The sequence below is a fragment of the Vigna radiata genome, unplaced genomic scaffold (assembly GCF_000741045.1).
Source record: "Vigna radiata var. radiata cultivar VC1973A unplaced genomic scaffold, Vradiata_ver6 scaffold_23, whole genome shotgun sequence".
NCBI lineage: Eukaryota > Viridiplantae > Streptophyta > Magnoliopsida > Fabales > Fabaceae > Vigna > Vigna radiata.
In genome coordinates this window covers 485873-508171 of record NW_014541837.1, presented here as the reverse complement: position 1 = coordinate 508171, position 22299 = coordinate 485873, and the positions used below count along the sequence as shown (strand labels likewise).

Sequence of the window (22299 nt, the reverse complement as noted above, 5' to 3'; positions counted from 1 at the left end):
CATTATACAGATGTAGGTGGTGCTTGACACAGGTTTTGTTCTTAGCAGAGCTGAAGTTACAATCTGCATATTATTGTTTAACTGAACATTTACATGTGGTGCTTTCAGAGAACCAATGGTGTCCCTTTAGCTTGTGTAAACTGCCAAATTGTTTTTTTATACTATCATTAATGATGAGCGCAAATAGTTCGGAGCACCATATATTTAGTTTTGCATGGAAAGGGGAATTTGGTATAATCTGGAATTTGACACTGGTGACAATAAATATACGTTATTTTATTTGCAAGTGTTATTCTTTGAGTCTTCAGAACATGGACCCAAGTAGATGAAATTTCTTGCAGGGAGCTGATCCTGCTTAGTTGTACCAGATAATTTTTACTTAGTGATAGAGCTCTTACGTGTTTAATAACCTCTGCTCAGTATGGATCATGACATTGTTGTTTGAGTTTGTTGAGGTACCCTGGTTCTTGGTGTGTGATTAAAATGATTTTTGTCACTATTTTTTATAACATGCAGGAAACAAGACTAAAGGAACTTTTTGATAATATTCCTTCCTTGGACGAGCTTAATGCTTTGAGTGGAGAGGGTTTTAAGACTGATGTCATTCTCGTGGATTCAGAGAAAGATAAAAAGTTATCCATGCTGAAGCAATTGATTGTGGCATTAGTTAAAGGATTAAACTCAAATCCGGCTGCCATAATTAAGAAGATAGCTGGATTGGTATGTATTTGGCCACATCTTATTTTGTCGCCCTTTTATTGTGCATAATAATATTCTAGCATATTATTGTTGCTTTAATGTCATTATTGTAAATTGGAATTGATTTTTTTCCTTCTAAATAAATGTGCTTTACAATTTTGATTCATATTGTTTCAAATAATGCATATGATTATATTCCCAAACAATTTATAAAATAGAAATTTCTAACATCGAATGGTATTAACTTTTCAAGAAACATATTTATTTTAAACTCAATTTGGCTGGGCTGTGTTAACTTTTTTTCGGATATTAGTCATGACCGTTACAACTTTGTTTGGTAGAAATAATTTCACTACAATTGTTATTTACAAGGCTGTTGATGGGTATTACAGTACAGGGATTAGATCGATTATATAAGGGAGCATTTTTTTCTTACTGTTATTTAATTTATTTTTCTAAGCACAGTTAAAAATTTTGTATGCTTATCTTGACCTTCAGAAATATTTTGACCTCTATTTCTACACAGGTTTCTGATTTTTATAAGCGTCCCAATGTTGAAAGTCCAGCAAAAGCTGTGCTAGATGAAACCTCTCACATGTTAGAGAATCGGGGAGTCCAGATGCTGGGGCAAATAAAGCATGGTTCTTGCCGTCCTCGAGCTATCTTATTTAAAGTATTAGCTGATACTGTTGGTCTTGAAAGTAGGCTTGTACTGGTAAGTTCTGTTGGTGGGCTCAATGGCTCTTATGTACACTGTCTGCACTTGATTGCCAGTTTACTTATGACAAAGATACACACAATGCATTTAGCAGAAAAATTAACAATGAAAACTCAATGTTGTATATTAGTTTTGCCACAGTGTTCTTGCCTAGTGGGATAAGGGTTTGGTTTGTTTTTGTTTTCATTTCGTTCTTTATTATATCCTATTTTATAAAGATATATCCTGTACTACCATTTTCTTTATCAGGGCTTGCCAAATGATGGAGTTACTGAATGTCAAGACTCGTACAAGCATATGTCTCTGATAGTTGTATTAAATTCTGTGGAAATGCTGGTTGATCTTATGCGTTTTCCAGGCCAATTGTTACCACGATCAACCAAGGCAGTTTTTATGACTCACATTTCTGGTGCAGGAGAGAGTGATTCAGCAGAAAATGATTCTTGTGATTCACCATTAGAACCGAACAGCCCTTTATTTGGGGTTTCAGAGAGGTTAGATCCTAATAAGCTTAAGGACTGTTATTATAGCTTGGGCTTGATTGCACTTTTGTCCCTTTAAATAAGATTATGTTCCCCCTAATTTTAGTTACAACAATATTACGCTGTTTTTATTAAAACTGCTGCAATATTGTTGCCACATGTTTTCCCTTATGTAGTATTATTATTGCATGTCATCTCCAAGTCAGCAAATTCAATAACTAAAAAGAGTATTGTCTTGAATTTAGGGATGAGTAAAATTAATGAGTGTATGAAAAGGAGAAGACTAAAGAACAAGGAATCTACAGCCTATGACACTTGATCCCTAAAATAGGTACACCAAAAAAGCAGCTTTATAACAGCTGTAGAACAAAATAATGATTTACGATTTTGACACTTCCTCTCAAGTTGAAACATATAAATTGTACTTACCAAGCTTGAACATATAAATTGAATTCTAGGCCCCCTCAAAGACTTAGTTAGAATGTTTGCAAGCTGATAACTATAGCTAAGAAATGTAGTAGCAACAGTCGATGTCTCTGTTTGGTTTTTCACTGGAGGTAACTTGATTTTTTGGAAGAGCAAGAAATAAAGTGTTGTGGGAAGATTTTTTGATTTTTTAAGATAGTAAAGACTTTTTGATTCATGTCCTTTTCCAATCAGACAACTTGTACCTTCTTGTATGACAAAGGAATTAGAATCAAAGGATAAAATAATTTAAACAGCAAGTCAATAGGCTTAGAGAATTTAAGCTATAATGACAACGTGAAATGTACAAGACAAAACTAATAATCATAGGAGATAAAGTAAGTTGAACAATTCCTTGATATGCAACTTTGAATCCATTGGCTACAATAACAAGGCAAGGAGTTTTCAAAGCAGAGATAAATTTGAATGAGGAGCTGTTAAGTATCCTCATATTGAAACACAGGAAACGAGGGAAAAAAAATAATGTTTTCTATATTCAGTAATTATACAAATCAGAATAAAGAACCAAAATCAGAGAGAATGTATGTCCCTCTGCCCTCCAAAAGTTCCCAGATCCTTCTTCTTCCCCCCTCCCCCTCACACTTAATTCTCCTCTCACTCGCTTTATTCCCTCTCTCCTCTAATGAAAGATACCCGAATGATTTCACACCTGCCACACCAGCCATTATGTTATTTCAAAACCAAGGACGTGTGCTTGTGGGCCCCCAAGTGATGGGTTTCCACTTCTTCCTCTCATAAACTTGGTGAATTTTCGTACTTTTCCCTTGCACTCCTCCTTCATTCATATTAGGAGCTATTATTAGAAATGTGATAAGATGCACTTAAATCAAGTATCAAAGGACCTTGTCCTGCCATACATTGAGAGATACATGTTAATATTGAACTTTACTTTTGAAGTTTGAAGATTTAAGACTAAAATATTCTTGGTACTCTTGATTAGAAAATTTGGTTTCTTCTTTTTCAGATTTAAACACATGGACTGTGTTTTGTTGAAAATTGTGCAAGAAATAACAACTTTCTTGGGCATTATTAGATATTGTTAGTCACAATATCTTATTTTACCATATTTATGTGTATTTCCATATTTCCCTGTATTATTCTTCATTATAAATATATTACCCTATGTGTATTTTACACAAAGGGAGATTAACTTATACCTTGTTTTCACTATATTCAATAGGCATTATGTGCATTGAGTATGTCCACTCTGGCTACCACATCATTCTTGGTTGTTAAGGTGCTACCTTTGTTGAAGTTTCAATAACTTTAGTTGAATTTTCATCTTTAACCAAATTAGGTACTTGAAGAAGTCTACTGACTAAGTTGTCCATTGAAGGGGTCTTATGAACAACCAGAATGTGATCACTTGAATGATCAAAATCTGAATTTGGACTTCTCAAAATCAAGGCTATATATAGCTTATCAATTTTTTTGTTGAGATCCTCCAAAGAGTTAGTTACAAGGAATCTCTTTAGTTCTTCTACTGCCACCAAAACATTTGTTGCATGCGAGATCTTATCATGGTTGGTCTGTTTGAGGGAGACTACTTTGAGTTGCTTCAAAGAGTCATTAGCAAAAATGTTTTGGGCCTTCTTCCAAAAAAACATGTATTGAATGTCTTGTTTAACTAATTATCATACAACAACACATCGTTGGAAGTCAAGCTTTTGCTACTTTTTCAACAGGAATAGCACAACCTTCCTTCTTTGAATGGTTATGGTATCCTCCATCAAGGAACCACAACTCCACTAAAAGAGACTGTGCAAGTACTTGTTCCAATTGAGTTTTCTAGTTGCAATAGTGGGAGTACCAAAGAAAGGAAGGATGGCACTTGTGGTGGACATTTCAGGTGTAGAGACATGTTGGTTTAAGGAGGATCATGAAGAAGATAAAAGACTCTTACTTATAAGTGTGATCCACACTTCAAGTTGGTTGAAACCAAGAACCAGAGAGAGTTGTTCCCAAAAGAAGTGGACGAGTTTAACTGAGTTGGTTTGGCAAGATTCTGATAGGCGACAGAGTGGTGTGTGCACACAATAGGTTGTTCACGCATGAGAGCGAGTGGTTGTGGTTCAGGCCACACAACTTCTTAAGTTGAGTTGCCTTCATTGAGGTGTACCAGATTGCTGGTGGACAACAGTCAAACAGGCAACTAAGAGGATAGAGCTAGATTTTATTGCTCTGATACCGACCTGAATTTAGGCATGAGTAAAATCAGTGAATGTTTCTCTCAACTGATTTGTTTTCCTATATATGTCAAAAGATGAGAAGAGTACAAAACAAGGAATAGCTAGAGCCTACCAATCTTAATCCCTAGACAATTTACACCCAAAAAACAGCTTTATAAAAGTTGTACAACAATAATAATTAATTATTTTAACTGTCTGTTGTAATTTGAGATAATATCTGTTAGAATCTTCCTAATTAGAGGAAATAGATACATAATCTTTTATTTTATTTTATTTTTTCAAGATTTCCTAGTTTCCCTATTTCCCTTTTTAGGAGAATATTAGATTACTACAAATAAAGGGTATCAGAATGTATTTTTTATGATTTGAATAATAAATCAGTGTTATTTTCCACTTGGTATCAGAGCTTGTCTGATCCGCTTCTGCTATCTTTGCTGTCTGTCAGTGATTGACCGCCATAGTCGCCGGCAGCCCCCTAAAATTCTTGTTTTTAACCTGAGTTTTGTAATGGGCTCCAATTGCCCTAGTCAAGTTTTGACTTTTTTTTTTTCTTCCAGTATTGCCCAGAGTTTGTCTGAGTATCATTAGAATAGGATTCGAACCCATTCCCTTGAAAGCTACTGCCTTTGCTGTTTTTTTTTTCCGTTGTGTATTGCCGCTCTTCTCCGCCGTCCACCGTCCACCGCCTGCCTCTGTATGTTGCCGGCCACCGTTCACCGCTGGCCACCGTCACAGTTCTGACCTGTGACCAGCGGATATGGACCGTCTCTTCAAGCGACGGCCAACCCTACCGGAGTTAGGACTCGACTTCGCTCAATGTGCCTCCACGCGTAGCAAACATTGTTGGCACTTGCAACCCATGCGCCTACCTCCGGCGAGATCCACTCGCCGCCGCCACCACAGACAGGGTCGCCGGAGCCTCCTGAGCCCATTCCTAGGTTCGGTGACGACTCGTTTGGGCTATATTTTAGTAGATCTGAGTTTTAGTCTCTGCTCCTTGGTGTGACCCACTCAGCGGACCTTCCTCTCTCTGTTCTGACCCTCCATAGCAGCCATTGCTGTCATCTTCTTTGTCTGCACAACATCTTCGTCATCTTCATCTTCGTCACTCTCTCACATTCCCAATCTCACGCAGTTTCCTTCACTTCTCTCCAATCTTTAGGGTTTTGACCGTTTCTCGCATCGGATCTTCAGACTCATCTTCGATCTCAAAATGCCCGCTGTTTATGGAGCTCGCTTGACCACCTTCAAAGATTCCGAGAAGGAGAGGGAACACAATTACGTTCGTAAGGTATCGGGACCACTTGTGGTTGCAGATGGCATGGCTGGGGTTGCTATGTATGAACTGGTGCGTGTTGGCTGTGATAATCTCATTGGAGAAATCATTCGTCTCGAAGGGGATTCTGCTACCATCCAAGTTTATGAGGAAACTGCTGGTTTGATGGTTAATGATCCAGTGTTATGGACACACAAGCCCTTGTCCGTGGAGTTGGGGCCTGGAATATTGGGGAATATTTTTGATGGAATTTAGAGGCCTTTGAAAACTATTGCTAAAAGATCTGGCGATGTTTATATTCCTCGGGGTGTGTTTGTTCCAGCACTTGACAAAGATACACTTTGGGAATTTCAGCCTAAGAAAATTGGTGAAGGTGCCTATTAAATGGTGGAGATTTATATGCTACTGTTTTTGAGAACACTCTAATGCAACACCATATTGCACTGCCTCCTGATGCCATGGGAAAGATTACCTACATTGCACCCCCTGGCCAATATTCTATAATGGATACTGTATTGGAACTTGGTGATGGGTGGTGGAAGATCGTCACCTTCTGCCTCTTCCCCAGAGGATTCTTCATCCTCTTCTCCCGACGAAGCTGCTTCCTCTTATTTTCCATGCCGCAGAGAAGATGTTTTTTGTGTGTTCCTCATAATCTGAAGAACGCTTCTACTTCTACTTCTACTTTTGATAAGAGCTACACAAAATTGTGTTTCCAGAATCTGGCCTAGCTATAAGCTATACTTCCAGAGTTCAATCTGACCTAGCTATAAGCTATACTTCCAGAGTTAAATCTGACCTATTTATAAGCTATACTTTCAGAGTTCATTCTGACCTAGCTATAAGCTATACTTCAAGAGTTGAATCTGGCCTAGCTATAAACTATACTTCCAGAGTTGAATCTGACCTAGCTATAAGCTATACTTCCAGAATTTGTCTGAGGGGAAATATTTTTCAGCCCCTAAAGAGAACTTCCTTCTTGGGCTAAAGTTTAGCCTATACTTCTTGTGATACAGTGTTAAGTACAACCATTTACGAGTAGTCCAGCAGAGAACTTTGGACCTCCAACCTGTCTTTGGCCTTTTGATGCCATGGTGTTTTTTGGTTTCTACCAATGCTTCGTTATAACAACTCACTGAGAGTTGTTCTTTAAGATTGCCAGCTGAATTGACTCTTTCGAAGTTATGGGATTCAGTTTTGTCCCTCGTACGGATCGGTTCTCACCAGTTCTTCCACCTTCACGTTCTGTTCTTCAGTCGTGAGGAGGGAGAAAGTTCCAGCCACTGCAGGGTAGTGTAGTTCCTGCAGGTCTGTTGTTGTTTGCCGTTGCAGGACAAATGTTTCCTGAAGGCTTGTTGTTGTTTAGGGCAGTTAAGTCCCTTGAAGTTTTGTTGTTGTTTAGGGCAGTTAAGTCCCTTGAAGTTTTGTTGCTGATCGCCACTATTCATGGCAATTTAGTCCCTGTAGTTTGTTGCTATTCGCCACTACAGGCCCTTCATCTGTTCTTGCAAGTTTGTTGTTGTTTGTTGCTGCAAGTCACCATCCCGAAGTTGAAGTTTCATTGCTATCCAAGTTGAAGTTTCATTGCTGTCCAAGTTGAAGTTTCATTGTGCTAGTTCGCCTTCGTCCATTGCTGTCCAAGTTGAAGTTTGTCCAAGTTGGTTTATTGGGTTTATTGACTTTATCTGTGATGGAGTTTGTCTATTCTAAGCTTGGTTCATACAATCTTGTATGATCCAACTTGAGGGGGAGTGTTGTAATTTGAGATAATATCTGTTAGAATCTTCCTAATTAGAGGAAATAGATACATAATCTTTTATTTTATTTTATTTTTTCAAGATTTCCTAGTTTCCCTATTTCCCTTTTTAGGAGAATTAGATTACTACAAATAAAGAGTATCAAAATGTATTTTTTATGATTTGAATAATAAATCAGTGTTATTTTCCACTTTGTCTTTAAGTTTTATGCTATGTTGGAAAAAGGAGAACTATCAACTAGGATGACATGTTGCAATTCAAAATTTTGGGGACCAAATAGGATGTCATTTTGCAATTCAAAATATATTGGACCAAATAGGATGACATGTTGCAATTATGAACTGTCACAGCTGTCAACTTTTATTTTTTCCTTTTGATTATGCATTTGCCAAAATTGTAAAGTTGATCTTGCCTTGAACAATTGGTCAAATACAACTTACAACTTCTCAATATTGGGTCAATAATAAATGAATTGTGACGTTATAGGCACAAAACCTTTGGAGCTTCATCAATAATGTTTATATATTTTCTTCCAGTTACAAGGAGTTACCAATTGATTGGTTTTTGTTTGTCCCCTCTTTCAGTGTTGAGAAGGAGGAAAGCCTCCAATTCCATAGAAAATTTGAACCATCTTCAAATGCATTGGGCCTTTCCTTGAGAAATGTGATGTTAAGATCAAATAGCAGTTTGAGGTAACACGTTCCATTCCTTTTCAACTGTTTTTCATGGTGGCTTTTTCCCGATGTTTTCATTTAGGATGCAGATGGTCCACTTTTTCCTTGCTCTGGATTTTGTTATATTTTAGTTTTTTGGTGTATACCTAGGGAATTTATTTTACTAGAACCTTTAGTAATGCACACTACTATGTACCAACTGTTTCTTGTTTGAACTGTCTTGTCAATTATCTCAGCTTGTCTCATAGTGAACCCAACATTGGCACTACATTAGGTCGGCGTAGTCGGAGAAAGATCATTGCTGAACAGAGGACAGCTAGTTCAAGGTTATTCATTATTCGTTTCTGTTTTGAAATGATGTGTGGGTATACATAAGTTTGGTTTAGGTTCAAAACACAAGATCTATATTATTAATGATATTTGTTTTACTTTGTTGATCAGGGTGCTTAGAAACTTCTCTCTCTTTGATTAAGTCGATAAAGCTGTTAACTTATCTTTGATGGCATTACAAGTGTTTTTTTTGCTCTGGTTACTCCCTCTTATCTTGGTCTGTCAGTATGAGAAGGTTTAGAGTCTTGATGGCTAGAGCATGGAGTGTGATACTAGAACGTATAGCTGTTGATATTGTTCTCAAGATAAGAAGGGAATGCCGTACTTATCCTGAACCCTATCAGATAGGATAGACTGGTCGCTCTTTCCAAATATGGAATATCATGTATATTTTCACAAAAGTAATGGTGGTGGTCTTTGTGAAATTCATCATTGCTCTATCATAGTTTTCATCTTTACCTTTATTTTGGAATTGATATTGGTTGCATTTTTACACTACACAATGATTCTTCAAAGCAGTATAGGTAAATTTACCTGACATTTAATTACTGATTACCCAGAGCACCCTTTGGCTGGTTTCAGACTGTAAAACTCTGTAGAAGTGTATTATGGTGGATAGGAAGAAGATTAAGAAAAGAATCATATAAGGAGAAATTGGTGATGATAAATTGCACATGGTTATTTGTGATGAAACATTTTATTGTCATTAGTATTGGCAGTTTAGAGGTTGGGGCTATACTCTTTTAGAAATTTCATGGCTTCTGAAGGTTGATGTGGTCACTAGAGTCTTCAGCAAGTATTTTTTACTTACAAAAGCTATGCATTTATGACTAAAGGCATTGATGGTTAAATGGTTTAGGTGTGGCACAGGTTGATGTCTTTAATTATATGCATACACTAGCACGGCATGATGATGATTGGAGCAAACATACTCGTCAAAATTGCAGTGATGACACTGAATGAAATTTCACTTTGCTGGTTCTTTTGTGGTGCGAAGTGTTTAAAAATAATGCAATGAAGACCTAAGTTCTGTGGAAAGTGGAAACCAATTTTATTTTCAAATTTAAATCAATCATAGGAGAATATCTTAATTATGTCATGGAGGATTGAATTTGCTTTTCTTGCATATCATTCTGCTTTTTGTCTTTTATATTAGGATGCCCTTGTAATATGCCGACTCCTTTTGGTCTTGTACAACATGTCGGAATGAGACTTATAGGGTTATTGTACTATCATTCAATGTTAAAATATTTGAACTTTGTACCATCATTTTGATTTATTGATGCCTAATTTTTCTAAAATTCAGCTTCTATAATCCACGTAATCTGTCATTTGTGTTAGTATATTATTAAGTTGTTCTTTCTGGTGTTTGTGCACATGTTTCTTTATTTCTCTGTACTTATTTTTTGTTTCCTGCATTCTTTCTATTGATGCATACACTGAAATTCTTGTGAATTTATTAGTAACTTATTTAAGGTCCGATACACCCTTACCTGGTTACTTTAGGGGATATTTTTCCTTAAAGTTTTTTTTTAGGACATGTGACATGCCAAGTTTGCCTTTCATTTTGCATTTAGTGGCATTTTTTAATGTTATTATTATGTATTCAGTGGAAAGGGTGTCTGGACAACATTCAAATTCTTTATGCTAATTTTATTGACGTATTCTCAGTCTTTGGGTTTGAAATATTTCTGGTTTTGCAGTCCAGAACATCCCTCATTTCGAGCACGTGGGCGGTCCATGCTTAGCGGTGATAGGACAGCATTTAGAGATTTCACTGATGATCAGGCTACGTCAAGGTTCTCAACTTTTTTATCCTTACATATCTTCTTTTGCACTGTTAAGTTTATTGCCCCTCTTGTTTTTGTAAGTATACTGCATCATTAGTTGTTACTAACTTTATTTATTTATTTGTTTAGGGTTTTCCTTACATCAGTATGGTAATTATTTGCCTTTTTACTAGATTCCACATAGTCTTGTTATATTATGCAAAACTTTCAACGGGCATGCGTTTTAATCTTTAATATCTAAGCATTCTGTCAGTCATTTAACTTTGAAATGTTGCCAAAACCTAAATAAGAAAAAAAATTTAATCACCTTAATTACCATCAGTCTAGATGCAGGATTTGACTAGGGACTGTAGAAATGATTTGCCCTTCTGCTCAATAATTTGTTGTGGTTTGTTGCTTTTGAAGTACTGTTTTCTTACAATACCCATCATGAAAATATATCTTTCCTCTACTTTTAGGTTTGTTGAATTGAGTGGGATTAAGTAGGATGTGATTGTGTGGGCCAGCATTTACTTTTCTAAACGCCTGCAATAGTTACGTATGGAATAATGCAGAAATTTGATTATTTGTCCTTGTTCTTGTTAATGTCATGATTTCTCATAGATATGGTTTATAAGAGAAGTTTGTCCATTTCTCAGATGTAGCTATAGGTCAGATGGTGCATCCTCCTCGTCAGAAGCCCGTAGGATAAGAAGAAGAAGCGTCAGCATTACACCTGAGATAGGAGATGATATCGTAAGGTTGATTGTTGTTCTAAGATGCTTCTGGATTTAAACTTGCTTCATTGCGAAGTGTTTTTTCCTTGGCATTTTGTTAAATCTGTTTGAAATGTTTGACTGAAAGGCTGAAATTCCATTTTGTAGTATTTTTTTCTTCTTTCTGATTCATTCCTGTTAGACATATGCATACCCGCATCTATTCTTGGATTTGTTAAAGATGATAGCTTCCCTGGATCATTCTATTCATGGAACTCTTTTGTTTTTGGTAGTTGTCTAGTTGATACACTTTTTTTATCTTAAATTTTTTGTCTTCTTTTCATGTTACCTTTTGCATTTGTTTTGGTGTAGAGAGTTTGATTTTTGTTTTTCTCTTTAGTTATTTGGCTTTTCTGTTGTGCTAACGGACCATTAGTAGAAAGTAGAAAATGGTGTTACCATGACAACCAAACTGATCAAGTAAGGCTCCTTTATATTTTATTTAAAATCTTATGAAGGATTACAGATGCCCAGTGCACATCTGGTAATTTATACTAATTGAGGTTCGTAAAACTAGGTCCAGTTGGGGGCAAACATAACATTGGCTTTTGAAGCTGGAAGTGATTTATTTGTGGATCAAATATAACATCTTTTGCTATTGGATGTTGTACTCTTGATTTGTGGCTTTGTTAGGTCGTTTTTCTGTACTTGATATTGCTCAATTCCAGGTAATGAAGTGTGTGTTTTATCTTGAAAATGATTTAGCTAGATGAGAGAAAAGATCTTTATTGAATTGAATAATCTGAGACAGTACGTTAGGATATACGTAGAGAACTTTATCCCTAAAGTAATGATTGCAAAAGATCTCTATATTTGTGGTTGCAATATCTTGTAATTTGACAAAATATTTTCTCCTAACTCAACACTCCCTATCATGTTTGTGAATGAAAATCTATCATTACCAACTTCCTAGTGAAATCATTAAATCGTTGTGGGAAAACTTTTTGTAAAAAGGATTTGTTAGCTGATGCCCATATATGAAATAAGTAGTGAGAAGGCCACTAACTAGTTTTTCTTTAATGAAGTGTTGATCTATCTCTACATGTTTGGTCCTACCGTGCTAAACCTGATTGTGAGCAATGCTAATAGCTAATTTATCATCACAACATAGAGAATAGGCACTTAAAATTTCACTTTAGGATCATTCAAAATAATTCTTAACCATAACAATTCACACAATGTGCCATAGTTCGAAATTTAGCTTCTACTCTAGACCTTGCAACAATATTTTTATTTTTCCCTCTCCAAATAATAAAATTTTCACTTTAAAAACATGCAGTATCTTGAGGTGAACCTTCTATATGTAACAGACCCTACATAATTTGCATCAATATACACTTCCATATTTAATTTTTCATTTTTTGAACAATAATAGCCTTCCTAGTGTGTTGTCTTTGAATATTGAAGGACTTTCTGAATAGCTTGAAAATGCCACTCTCTTGGATGATGCATGAACTGACCGACTATATTCACAACACAAGCTGTCAAGTGTAGTGTGGGTTAAGTAAATGAGTTTCCCCAAAAGTCTCTGATATTGGTCCTTATTCATTGTGGAACTACCTCCATCACTCTCAATTATGTGGTTTTGTTTTATAGGAACTCCAATGGTCTTGCAATTAATCTTAACTTATTTCTTTGAGATGATCAAGAACATACTTTCTTTGGGACATAAAATCCCTTTCTTTGGAAGCAACTTTTGTCCAATGAAGTACTTTAAGTTCCTTAGATCCTTCATCTTGATCTGAGCAACAAGCTTTTCTTTCATGATTTGTTTCTCATGTTAAATCATCACCTGCAAAAATCATATCATCCATGTAGACCAAGAGTATAATAAGTTTCCGTTCTAAGGAATGCTTGATGAACGAGTGATAATATTGTCCACTTCAATAGGGTATAACCTTGACTCTATTGATACCCATGGATATCATAAGCTAAGTGAGTTTACCAAACCAAACAAATGGTGATGACATCAGTTCATACAAGGTTTTTCTCAACTTGCACACTCTATTCCTTTTTCTAATAGATCTAAAGTCTTGAGGAATCTTTGTGTAGACTTCTTTCTTCAGATGTTCATTAAAGAAAGCATTTTTGTCATCAAATTGTTCCAACTCCCTACCAAAATAAGCTACCATTGAGAGAATGATTTTGATTGTATTCATTTTTGTCATAGGAGTGATTGTTTCCTTATAATCGACACCATAGATCTGAGTAAAGCCTTTAGTTACTAACCTCCTTGGTACTGATCCAATGTGCCATCGTGTCCTTATTCTATGGGTCTTTACTAATATAATCATCTCTTCACTCATGGCTTGAACCCAATTGTTATCCTTGAATGCCTCTTGAATTGATATAGGGATTCTAATTGCATCAATTGTAGAGAGGAAACTGTGATGTTGTCTTGCATAAAAAGGTGTGTTTAGTGGACACAAAATAAGAAACAGGATTTGTACTAAACTTTGCTCCTTTTTTCAAAGCATTATTAGGAAGGTCAACAATGTTAGGTTCACAACATTTATTTAAGGTATTTGCTAAAGGTTCTCGTGTGTCAGAAAAATAAACACTTACCCCTTGTTGAGACAATTGGAACTTGATTGTGGATCAATTTGGGTTGCTTCTATCTTCTTTGATATTGTATATGGAAGGAACCATTTAAGCGTCTAATTTGGGGAGTTGATCTTGATTTAGGAACGAAGTTACCTTTATTAGGAGTAGCTTTAGAAGCATCCATGAGAGGATGTTCTTGTATCTAAAGGACAAAGGATGACCCAAGAGACTAAAAAACACAGCTTCTATAGAGTCCTTCCCCTGGGACACATGTAATAGTTATTGAAAAATGACATTCATTGAGGTAAAAGAACTTTTGACTTAGAGATGGTAACTATGATGTCTCTTTTTATCATAGGCATAATCAATGAACATACGTTTAACAACTCTAGGAGCTAACATCCCATGAAGTTGACTTTGAACATGGACAAACACGACACATCCAAAATGAACATGGACAAACACGACACATCCCAAAACCTGACTTTGAAGGCTAAAGGGTAATTGCTTGATAAGATAAGCAACAAAGAGGACAACTTCATAAGGTTCAACTTATGTTTTAGCGTGAATTAGAACTTGTTTTGGACTTTGATTTAGTTTATATAACAAACAACAATGAATAAAGAAACTCAAGGAAGCTTACCACCAAATGCAAATTTAGTCCAAGAGGATTGTTTAAGTGTGAACATTTGCTTTCAAGAGATAAACAAAGATTGAATCAACAACATAAAATATTATTGGAAGACAAATAGTTGGCAAAAATGAAGAGAGATATAAACTATACAACTACACAAAAGTAAACGAAGATACAGAAAGAAAAGAATGGAAATACTTATTGGAATGGAATAAGAGTTGTGCTGGAAGGTGGGGGAAACTTGATCTTCTTGATAAGCTCCATGAAGTTTTGTCACTTGGCTCATAAGAGTTCAAGGTAAGACTCCAAGTTCTCACAAGAGTTTTCTCTCAAATCTCAATTCTCTTAAATGCCAAAGTAAAGGTTCAATTAGAAGTGAAGGCTATTTATAGCCAAACCAACCCAAAATGCCTACTTAAATACAATATTGAATGAATGAAATGCAAATGTGGCATCTAAAGCACACATGTGGTGGTTGAAAGTGTCAAATACAAGTAGAATTCAGAATTCAATTTTCAAATTTCAAAAAATAAAATCAAAGAATATCTTTAATGGGCTGGATTTGGAGGGTATGGGAACCATGCCTTGGCCATTATTTTCATGCCTCCTGTGCACTTGCTTCTCGTGCTTTTTGTTGATTCCTTGGTTGGCTGAAGTTCACTCTTGAGTATGGCATTTAGGCTTGTATTCTTTTTTGTTTTGCTCTCTTTTCCCTTGAGTGTTGGAAAGCTATTTGGGCTTGAAAAGACCCATCTAAACCTAATTACTACTTACACTTCTGTTAGGAATAAAAGAGAGTAAGTAGACACGTGTGAGACAAGTGTAAGGAGAGTAATATGTTATAATTTGTTAGAAGAGAGAGAGGGTATAAATAATAAACCAAATAGGGGAAGAGGGGTATCAAACATTTGTTGCCTTTGGGTATAGACTGGATCGTTTCCAGTGGAGGAAGGGAGACTTCCTTGAGAGAGAAATACTGGCTTTGTTATTCTTTTGTTGAGTGTGTGTTGTTTCTCATATGTTACGGTCCCTTGGTAAAGGAACCTATCAAATTCAAATGAAATAAAACCCTACAAATTATTAGTTCAAGAAATACAAAATAAGGAAGAAAGAGAAATATTTTGTTTAGTAAGAACCATTTGTCTTGGCATGCTTTTTGTAAATCTTCTAGGTGTGATGTGTTGTTCATTTTCTTTTATCATTCATGCACTGATCACAACTTCTATGAAATAAGATTTAGAAACAGACATTTGAAAGAGAAGAGTTTGTTTTTTCTTTCAGCAATGTCTTTTTGTTGTGTATTCACACATAATGAATGTAGACATGTCATGAATTACAAATTTCCTCTCTCATTATCATAGTGCAAACATTTATTTGACTTTCATATGAAAGAACCTGACAAATAAAGTAAAAACTTCAAAATTTTCTTTTATGAGGAAAATCCATGTGACATGGGTACAATCATAAATAGGACAAACCATTCGGTATGAGATATACTAGAATTTTATGCATGCTCCCAAACATCACAATGAACCAAATAAAAAAATGAATACATTTTATTTTACTTGGATGATACTTGTCTTGATGGTGCTTTGGAAATTGACACAATTAACACTTGAATGGCGCTAGAAACCTTTCCAAAAATAATTATTGAAACATAGTGTTAGGTTTCTTTATATCACTCAAAACAGCACACACTCACTCACCAGATTACTGGAAACAGAACTGTATTATTATTGTAACCAAATAATACAAGAATAGGAGAGCACTCTCTCCTCCAAGGGTTTCCCCTTCACAAAGAGCCAAAGCTCAATTTATAAAATTAACAAAAAGTACCCTGACACAAGACCTCCCTGCCTTCTTATAAAGCCCCCCCCTAACCAACTGACCAACTAACCACTAATTCCTAATCTATTTCCTTTTATTATGCACACATTATATCCTAACATTACACCCTGCTGCAAAACAACCTTGTCCTCAAGGTTGGAACCCTAAACTGTTTCCTCTAAATGTTATATTGTGGCCCTGAAAGAAATATCCCTGTCATTGATCTTCTAGAGTTTTATATGTTGGTGACAACCATATCTTGAATTCTTGGATGAAATTTTTCCCACTCCCAGTCCCTATTACTGCTGCCAAACCATCCAATACCACTGCTACTGTTTGCAATTTTGAATTTGGGGGCCTAGGTGGTGGTCGATATGAGAGATCCTCCTCCAATGACTTCCACTCTTTCTGGATTCTTTTAGCCCAATTTTGTGAAATCCTCAAATTCACATCTTTAACTTCATCAGTTCTTGTGGCAACAACACTTTCGGCAGTTGCTGCTCCCTTATTTCCAACAAAACTAGATTTAACAGTATAACTAGAGAATGGCTGAAAGCAAAACACTTTCTTCAACCACATATCATTACTAAATCCAGTTCCAGGAAAATTAAATGAAGATCCAACCAGATTTGAATGATTCACAGGGTTACTTCCATCTACTTTCAAATTCTCATGTAAAATTGCCACCAATTTGTGTTACTGATGCCCAACTCTCATATGGCATGCTTCTCATGTTCCCTTCAACTATCCTTTGTAGAGTTGTTGCCAGATTTTTCCAAGAAAGGTTCTTGGATTTTTGTTCCCAGGTCATGAACCCTTGGACTGCATTTTCTTTCATATTATTGACTGTTGGGTGAACCTTTGTTGATCCTTTGATGTTCTGAACTTTAAAAACATATGTTGCCCTTGTTGTTTGACTTGGGTGCCATTCCCTTCAATTGTGGACAACTCTAGTCCTTCAACCCATGGGAAAAATGGTTCTTCATCTGGTTTACTGCCTTGTGGACATCTTTCTTCCTTCTTCTCTTCATCATTAGCCAAGTACTCTCCTTCAGAGAATTTCTTGCCTTTCTTGATGTCTTGCAGAAGTTCCTCTCTTGCTTTGTAAACAGCCTCAACTAGGTTGCTCCTTGACAGCATTGTTTTAACCCCAATCCTTACCAATTCTTCCCCCTTCTTCACTGTTTCAAAACATAAAGGACATCTCTATGGTCGAGGGATGGCTAAAGAGAAATATTGCCATGTTTAATTTAGTTTTTGGGACATAGGTCCCATTGACTAGAGTAATGTGGTTAATAGAAATAAAAATATATGATGTTAAAAGAGGTGATGAGGAGTCACATGGTTTATTTTACCAGAGTCTAGTACCTAAGAGTCCTCACATGGTTTTATAAACATTAAAAGAGGAATCGGAGTTCTTACTACTCCTAGTTAAAGAGCAAGTACTAAGAAGTGACTTACTAACGAAATCCATGAGAGTTTAGACATTCGACTTTAATACTTAGAGCAAACATTCCTTTTTCAATCAAAGAGAATAAATGAGTCTTGCTAAAAATTTTAGAAAAATAAATTACTTGAGAAGCCTTCCTTGAGGATTGACCTTTTAGTTTTGCTAGACGAATGAAAGCCTCCCTCTTTTTGTGTAACTTGAAGGACTTTCGCTTGGTGAGGCTAGATGATGATGTTGAGATTCATATAGTCTAACTTGTCCAGAACCAATAGACCATCCCTTTGAAGTACTTAGTGATAACAAATATTGAATGTGATTTATACATGTTGGAAGTCCCACATCAACTAAAGATAAACAGGTGCAAATCTCATTTTACAAGCTGATTTTGTAAGGTTGAGTTAAACATAAAATCCATTTCTTAACATGGTATCAGAACCAAGTTAAAGCCTATCCTAGTGAAGTTTGTTGTTTTTTTGAGTCTATTTCTTCACCTATGGACCATCATTAATTTCTAGTCTCATGCTCAAGATGTATATGCCTCGGCGTGAGTGAGGTGTGTTGGAAGTTCTATATTCACTAGAAATAAGGTCAATTTATAGTTTATAAGTAGGTACCTTTCAAGCCGGTTTTATTCTATGAACTTTCTAATGTGTGTTTTTGCAAATTGTAGCTCTCTAGACTGGCTAGTATTCATCGATATTTGTATAAAGCTATAATTACCTATATGTAATCAATTGCATAATTAATAAGTTTACATGTTCAAAATTAGCTTTAATTGATTAAGTGCACAAAGCACAACCCATATGGAAACATGTTTTTCAATATTTGTATAGTACCTTTGAAAGGAAACTGAAGAAGCATGCATCCAATAAACTTATTTGTTCTTATTACGTTTTTATTGCTTGTATTTGAATTGTTTCCATGATAAGCTTTTGCAAATATTAGAATATGTATTAAATATAGGTAGTTGTTACTAATGTAGTTAGTTAGTAGTTGTATTTGAAAACTGCAATATGCTACCGTCCACCATCGGCCATGCTAGCCTACCGTTGTGGTGCCACCTTTTTGTCACCATACCATCTCCACGCCGTCCCCACAAGGCCCTTGGACCTCCTTGTCCTTGTTTCAACTTTTTTTCTTAATTTTGGCTTTGGTTGAGAGGCTCCTCTCTCTCTCTCATACTCTTATTGCACCACCATTTGCCATCTCTTATAGTTGGCATTGGTTGTGGAGTGTATATTGTTGTAATTCTGATTGTTGATGAATTTTTTCTTCAACATGTCTTTCTTTTCTGAAGGTGGATACAAACGTCCTCAAAAGTTCCTTTTGTAAGAGAATTGACCGCACCAAAAATAAATGTTTCTCCTTGCAACACAACAAACATCTTCCATTTTAGTAAGGTTGAACCACATTTTTCTAAAAAAGAATATGAAGAATATTTCAGTTTGAAGTCTGGCAGCCAAGCACAACCTTTCACTAGTTTGTCTAAAGCTTGCATCTCTCAAACCTTAGAAGGTCAAAGTCCATGAATAACTAACTTAGGTGCTTCCAATCACATTTATGATAATGCTTCCATATTTTCTTTCATTTTTTATGGTAAAATTCCTCATGCTATTACTTTAGGCAAGGGATCCAAAGTCACTTTTCAAGAAGTTGGTCAAATCTGTCTTTCCTCGTCCCTAATTACCCTTTTAATATAATATCCTTAAATTAATTTACTAAATGTTTAAATTGTTCTATAACCTTTGGTGCAAATTCTTTTATTATACAAGAGTATAATACAGGTCCTGATTGGTAAAGGACATGAATACAAGGGACTCCAATATCTGAGCACTAGACCGTTAATGTGTTGTTTAGCATCCCCATCTCCCAAGCTTTTGCATGACCTCATCCACATTTATGAAAATTAAAAGGGATGATTCTTGAACTTAGCAAACTCCAAGTCTTAGAATGTGAGTCATTTCAAACTCCAATTTTGTTTTCTCTATAATTCATTTTGATATTTGAGATCCAAGTTGGGTCTAATCCTTCAGGTTTTTTTTTTTCACTTCTCAGTAAAAATTATTGTTGTACGGGTTTTCTTAATGAAAGATGGATCCAAACTTTTGAATATGTTCGTCTCATTCCTTAATAAAACAAGAACCAATTCGGTCAAGTGATCAATATCTTAATGTGTGACAATGCAAAATTTCTCCTGGTCTTTGAACTGTTTTAAACTCACATGGCATTTTACACTAGTTTGTGTTTTCATATACCTTAGCAAAATGGTATAGCAAAGACAAAAAATATACACTTATTCATTCAGATGTTGAGCTTTGTGCGGGTGGACCTTACAACTGTGGCTGTTTCTTTATGGTGGGAGCTTTTGGCCCTTGGGCTTCCCTTTTCTGGTAGTGTTTGGCAATTAAAAGGAGAATCTGGGTAAAAACAAAGTTGTAAAAATAGAGCTTCTAATGAAGCTAATTGGTGGGACTTCTACTTTCAAGGCTGGACCAAACAGAGCCTTTGTCTGTTGGATATGGTCTTTTTGCTGTAGTGTGGTGGATTCAACTTGAATGTAATGCAAAATTTTAGTTGCAGAGGCCTAGTTCCTCTTTTATGGAACAGAATTTGTTCTAGTACATTGGAGGTGTGCTGACTCTAGCAGGCACGGGGAGGTAGATAGCAGAGGTTGAATCTTTGTCATTACATACGAGCAAGCCAGTGCTAATTTAGCTTAAAGCTTATAAAAAATGGTTTTCTTTAACTAATGTGAAATGGGTGCTGGGTTAGCTTTTTCATTTATTTTTCTTAATTTGTTCTTTCCTTACCCCTCCCCTGTTTTAAGAGGGTTCCTTATCCTCTGAGCTATTTATATCACTGCATTCTTTGTAGATGTTGTGTGTAAAATATAAAAGCATTAAATCTGAATTGCTTGATCAATTAATCTTTGTTTTAAATATAACTTCAAAGTTCATTAATCTGGTTCCTGCGTTAGGATAAATAACTAAATCAAATAATGCATGATTGTGATATGTACATGTGTTGAGTACAGTTAACGATACTTCTTTCCAAATATCCAAACTTCATAGTTATTTGTTATTTTATATGTGTTTTGTATGTATGTTGGTAAGAAAGTAGTTTGAAATACTGTGATAACCCAGGTTCGATTCAATGTAGGGCTGTACGTGCTATGAATGAAACTCTGAAGCAAAATCGTCTCTTGAGAGAACGAGGGGATGATAACTCTACGAACAATAACAGTAGTGATGCAAATCTTCAGAAAAATGTATGCCTGCATTATTTTGTTAACAGTGGAATATGCTATTATTTAAACCTTCTAAACCTATATCTCTAGTCAATTGTTTTCGTATGATAATCCCATCGTTTTGTTGACTGATTTCCATATATCTTCTGATTTGGTTTCTCAAATCATCTTATCTTATTCAAATTACTTTTGTTTTGTCTTGTCTGGGAAATCTCAGCTTAAGAAAAGTAGAAAATAAGACTTATTTTATTATTCAGAATCATAAACAATATATTCTCATATCCTTTATTTGTAATAATTTAATTCTCCTAAAAAGAGAAATAGGAAAACTAGGAAAACAAAATAAAATAAATAAAATAGAAGATTGTATATCTATTTTCTCTAATTAGGAAGATTCTAAAATATCTTCTCTAATTACAACACACCTCCTCAAGTTGGTAAATGAATATTAGTCATTTCCAACTTATTTACAAGATCTTGAAATCTATTCAGAGGAAACCCTTTTGTAAAATTATTTGCTATTTGAAGTTTTGTAGGAACATGAGTTGTAATCACAAAGCCTCTGTCAAGATTATCTTTTATGAAATATCTGTCAATCTCAATGTATTTGGTTCTGTCATACTGTACTGGATTATGGGCTATGCTCATGGCAGACTTATTGTCACAGTGTAGTTGCACTGGGTTCTCCACTTTGACTTTAAGATCATCCAAAATGATTTTCATCCAGAGTCCTTCACACATTCCTTGAGTAAAAGCTTGAAATTCAGCTTCTGCACTAGAACGAGATACTCTATATTGTATTTTGCTTCTCCATGTTACCAGACTATCTCCAAGAAACACACAATACCTATAAGTATTTTTCTTTTGTCAGTAATAGAACCTGCATAGTCAGCATCAGTATATATCTTCATAGTCAATGTGTCTTTCCTTTTGAATAATAGTCCCTTTCCTGGACTTGACTTTAAGTATTGGAGAGTTTTGTCAATTGTTTGCATGTGTCTCTCTCTTGGATCATGCATAAATTGGCTCACAACACGAAGTGCATAAGCAATGTCTGGTCTTGTGTGTGATAGATAAATCAATTTTCCTACCAATCTCTGACATTGGGCCTTCTCTACAGGAGTACTTTCTTCACATCCAATTTTGTGATTCTGTTCTATAGGAACTGTTGAGGTTCTACATCCCAGCTTTCCTGTTTCTTTGAGGAGATCAAATACATATTTCCTTTGGGAGATGAAAATTCCGTTCTTGGAGTAGGCAACCTCTATTCCAAGAAAATATTTGAGTTTTTCTAAGTCTTTCATTTCAAATTGAGCTGCCAATTTATCTTTTAATGTCAATTTTTCTGTTTCATCATCTCCTGCAATAATCATATCATCCACATAGACAAGTTTACCTGTAGAAGAGTGCTTTATGAATAGAGTATGATCTCCTTGGCTTT

General features: G+C 35.5%; 1 protein-coding gene across 3 annotated transcripts in view; it reads left to right on the top strand.

The window, feature by feature from the left end:
- The window catches only part of LOC106778585 (serine/threonine-protein kinase EDR1), a 36490-nt gene that overhangs the window by 3305 nt on the left and 10886 nt on the right, over positions 1-22299 (top strand). For 2 of the 3 annotated variants that reach the window (XM_022776217.1, XM_014666552.2), the window contains exons 3-10: positions 517-720; positions 1226-1414; positions 1667-1911; positions 8192-8299; positions 8518-8607; positions 10315-10410; positions 11040-11141; positions 20771-20879. In XM_022776217.1, coding sequence (XP_022631938.1) covers positions 517-720; positions 1226-1414; positions 1667-1911; positions 8192-8299; positions 8518-8607; positions 10315-10410; positions 11040-11141; positions 20771-20879 — 1143 coding nt within the window. The remainder of the gene's footprint in view (positions 1-516; positions 721-1225; positions 1415-1666; positions 1912-8191; positions 8300-8517; positions 8608-10314; positions 10411-11039; positions 11142-20770; positions 20880-22299) is intronic. The other variant, XM_014666553.2, reaches the window with a different exon arrangement.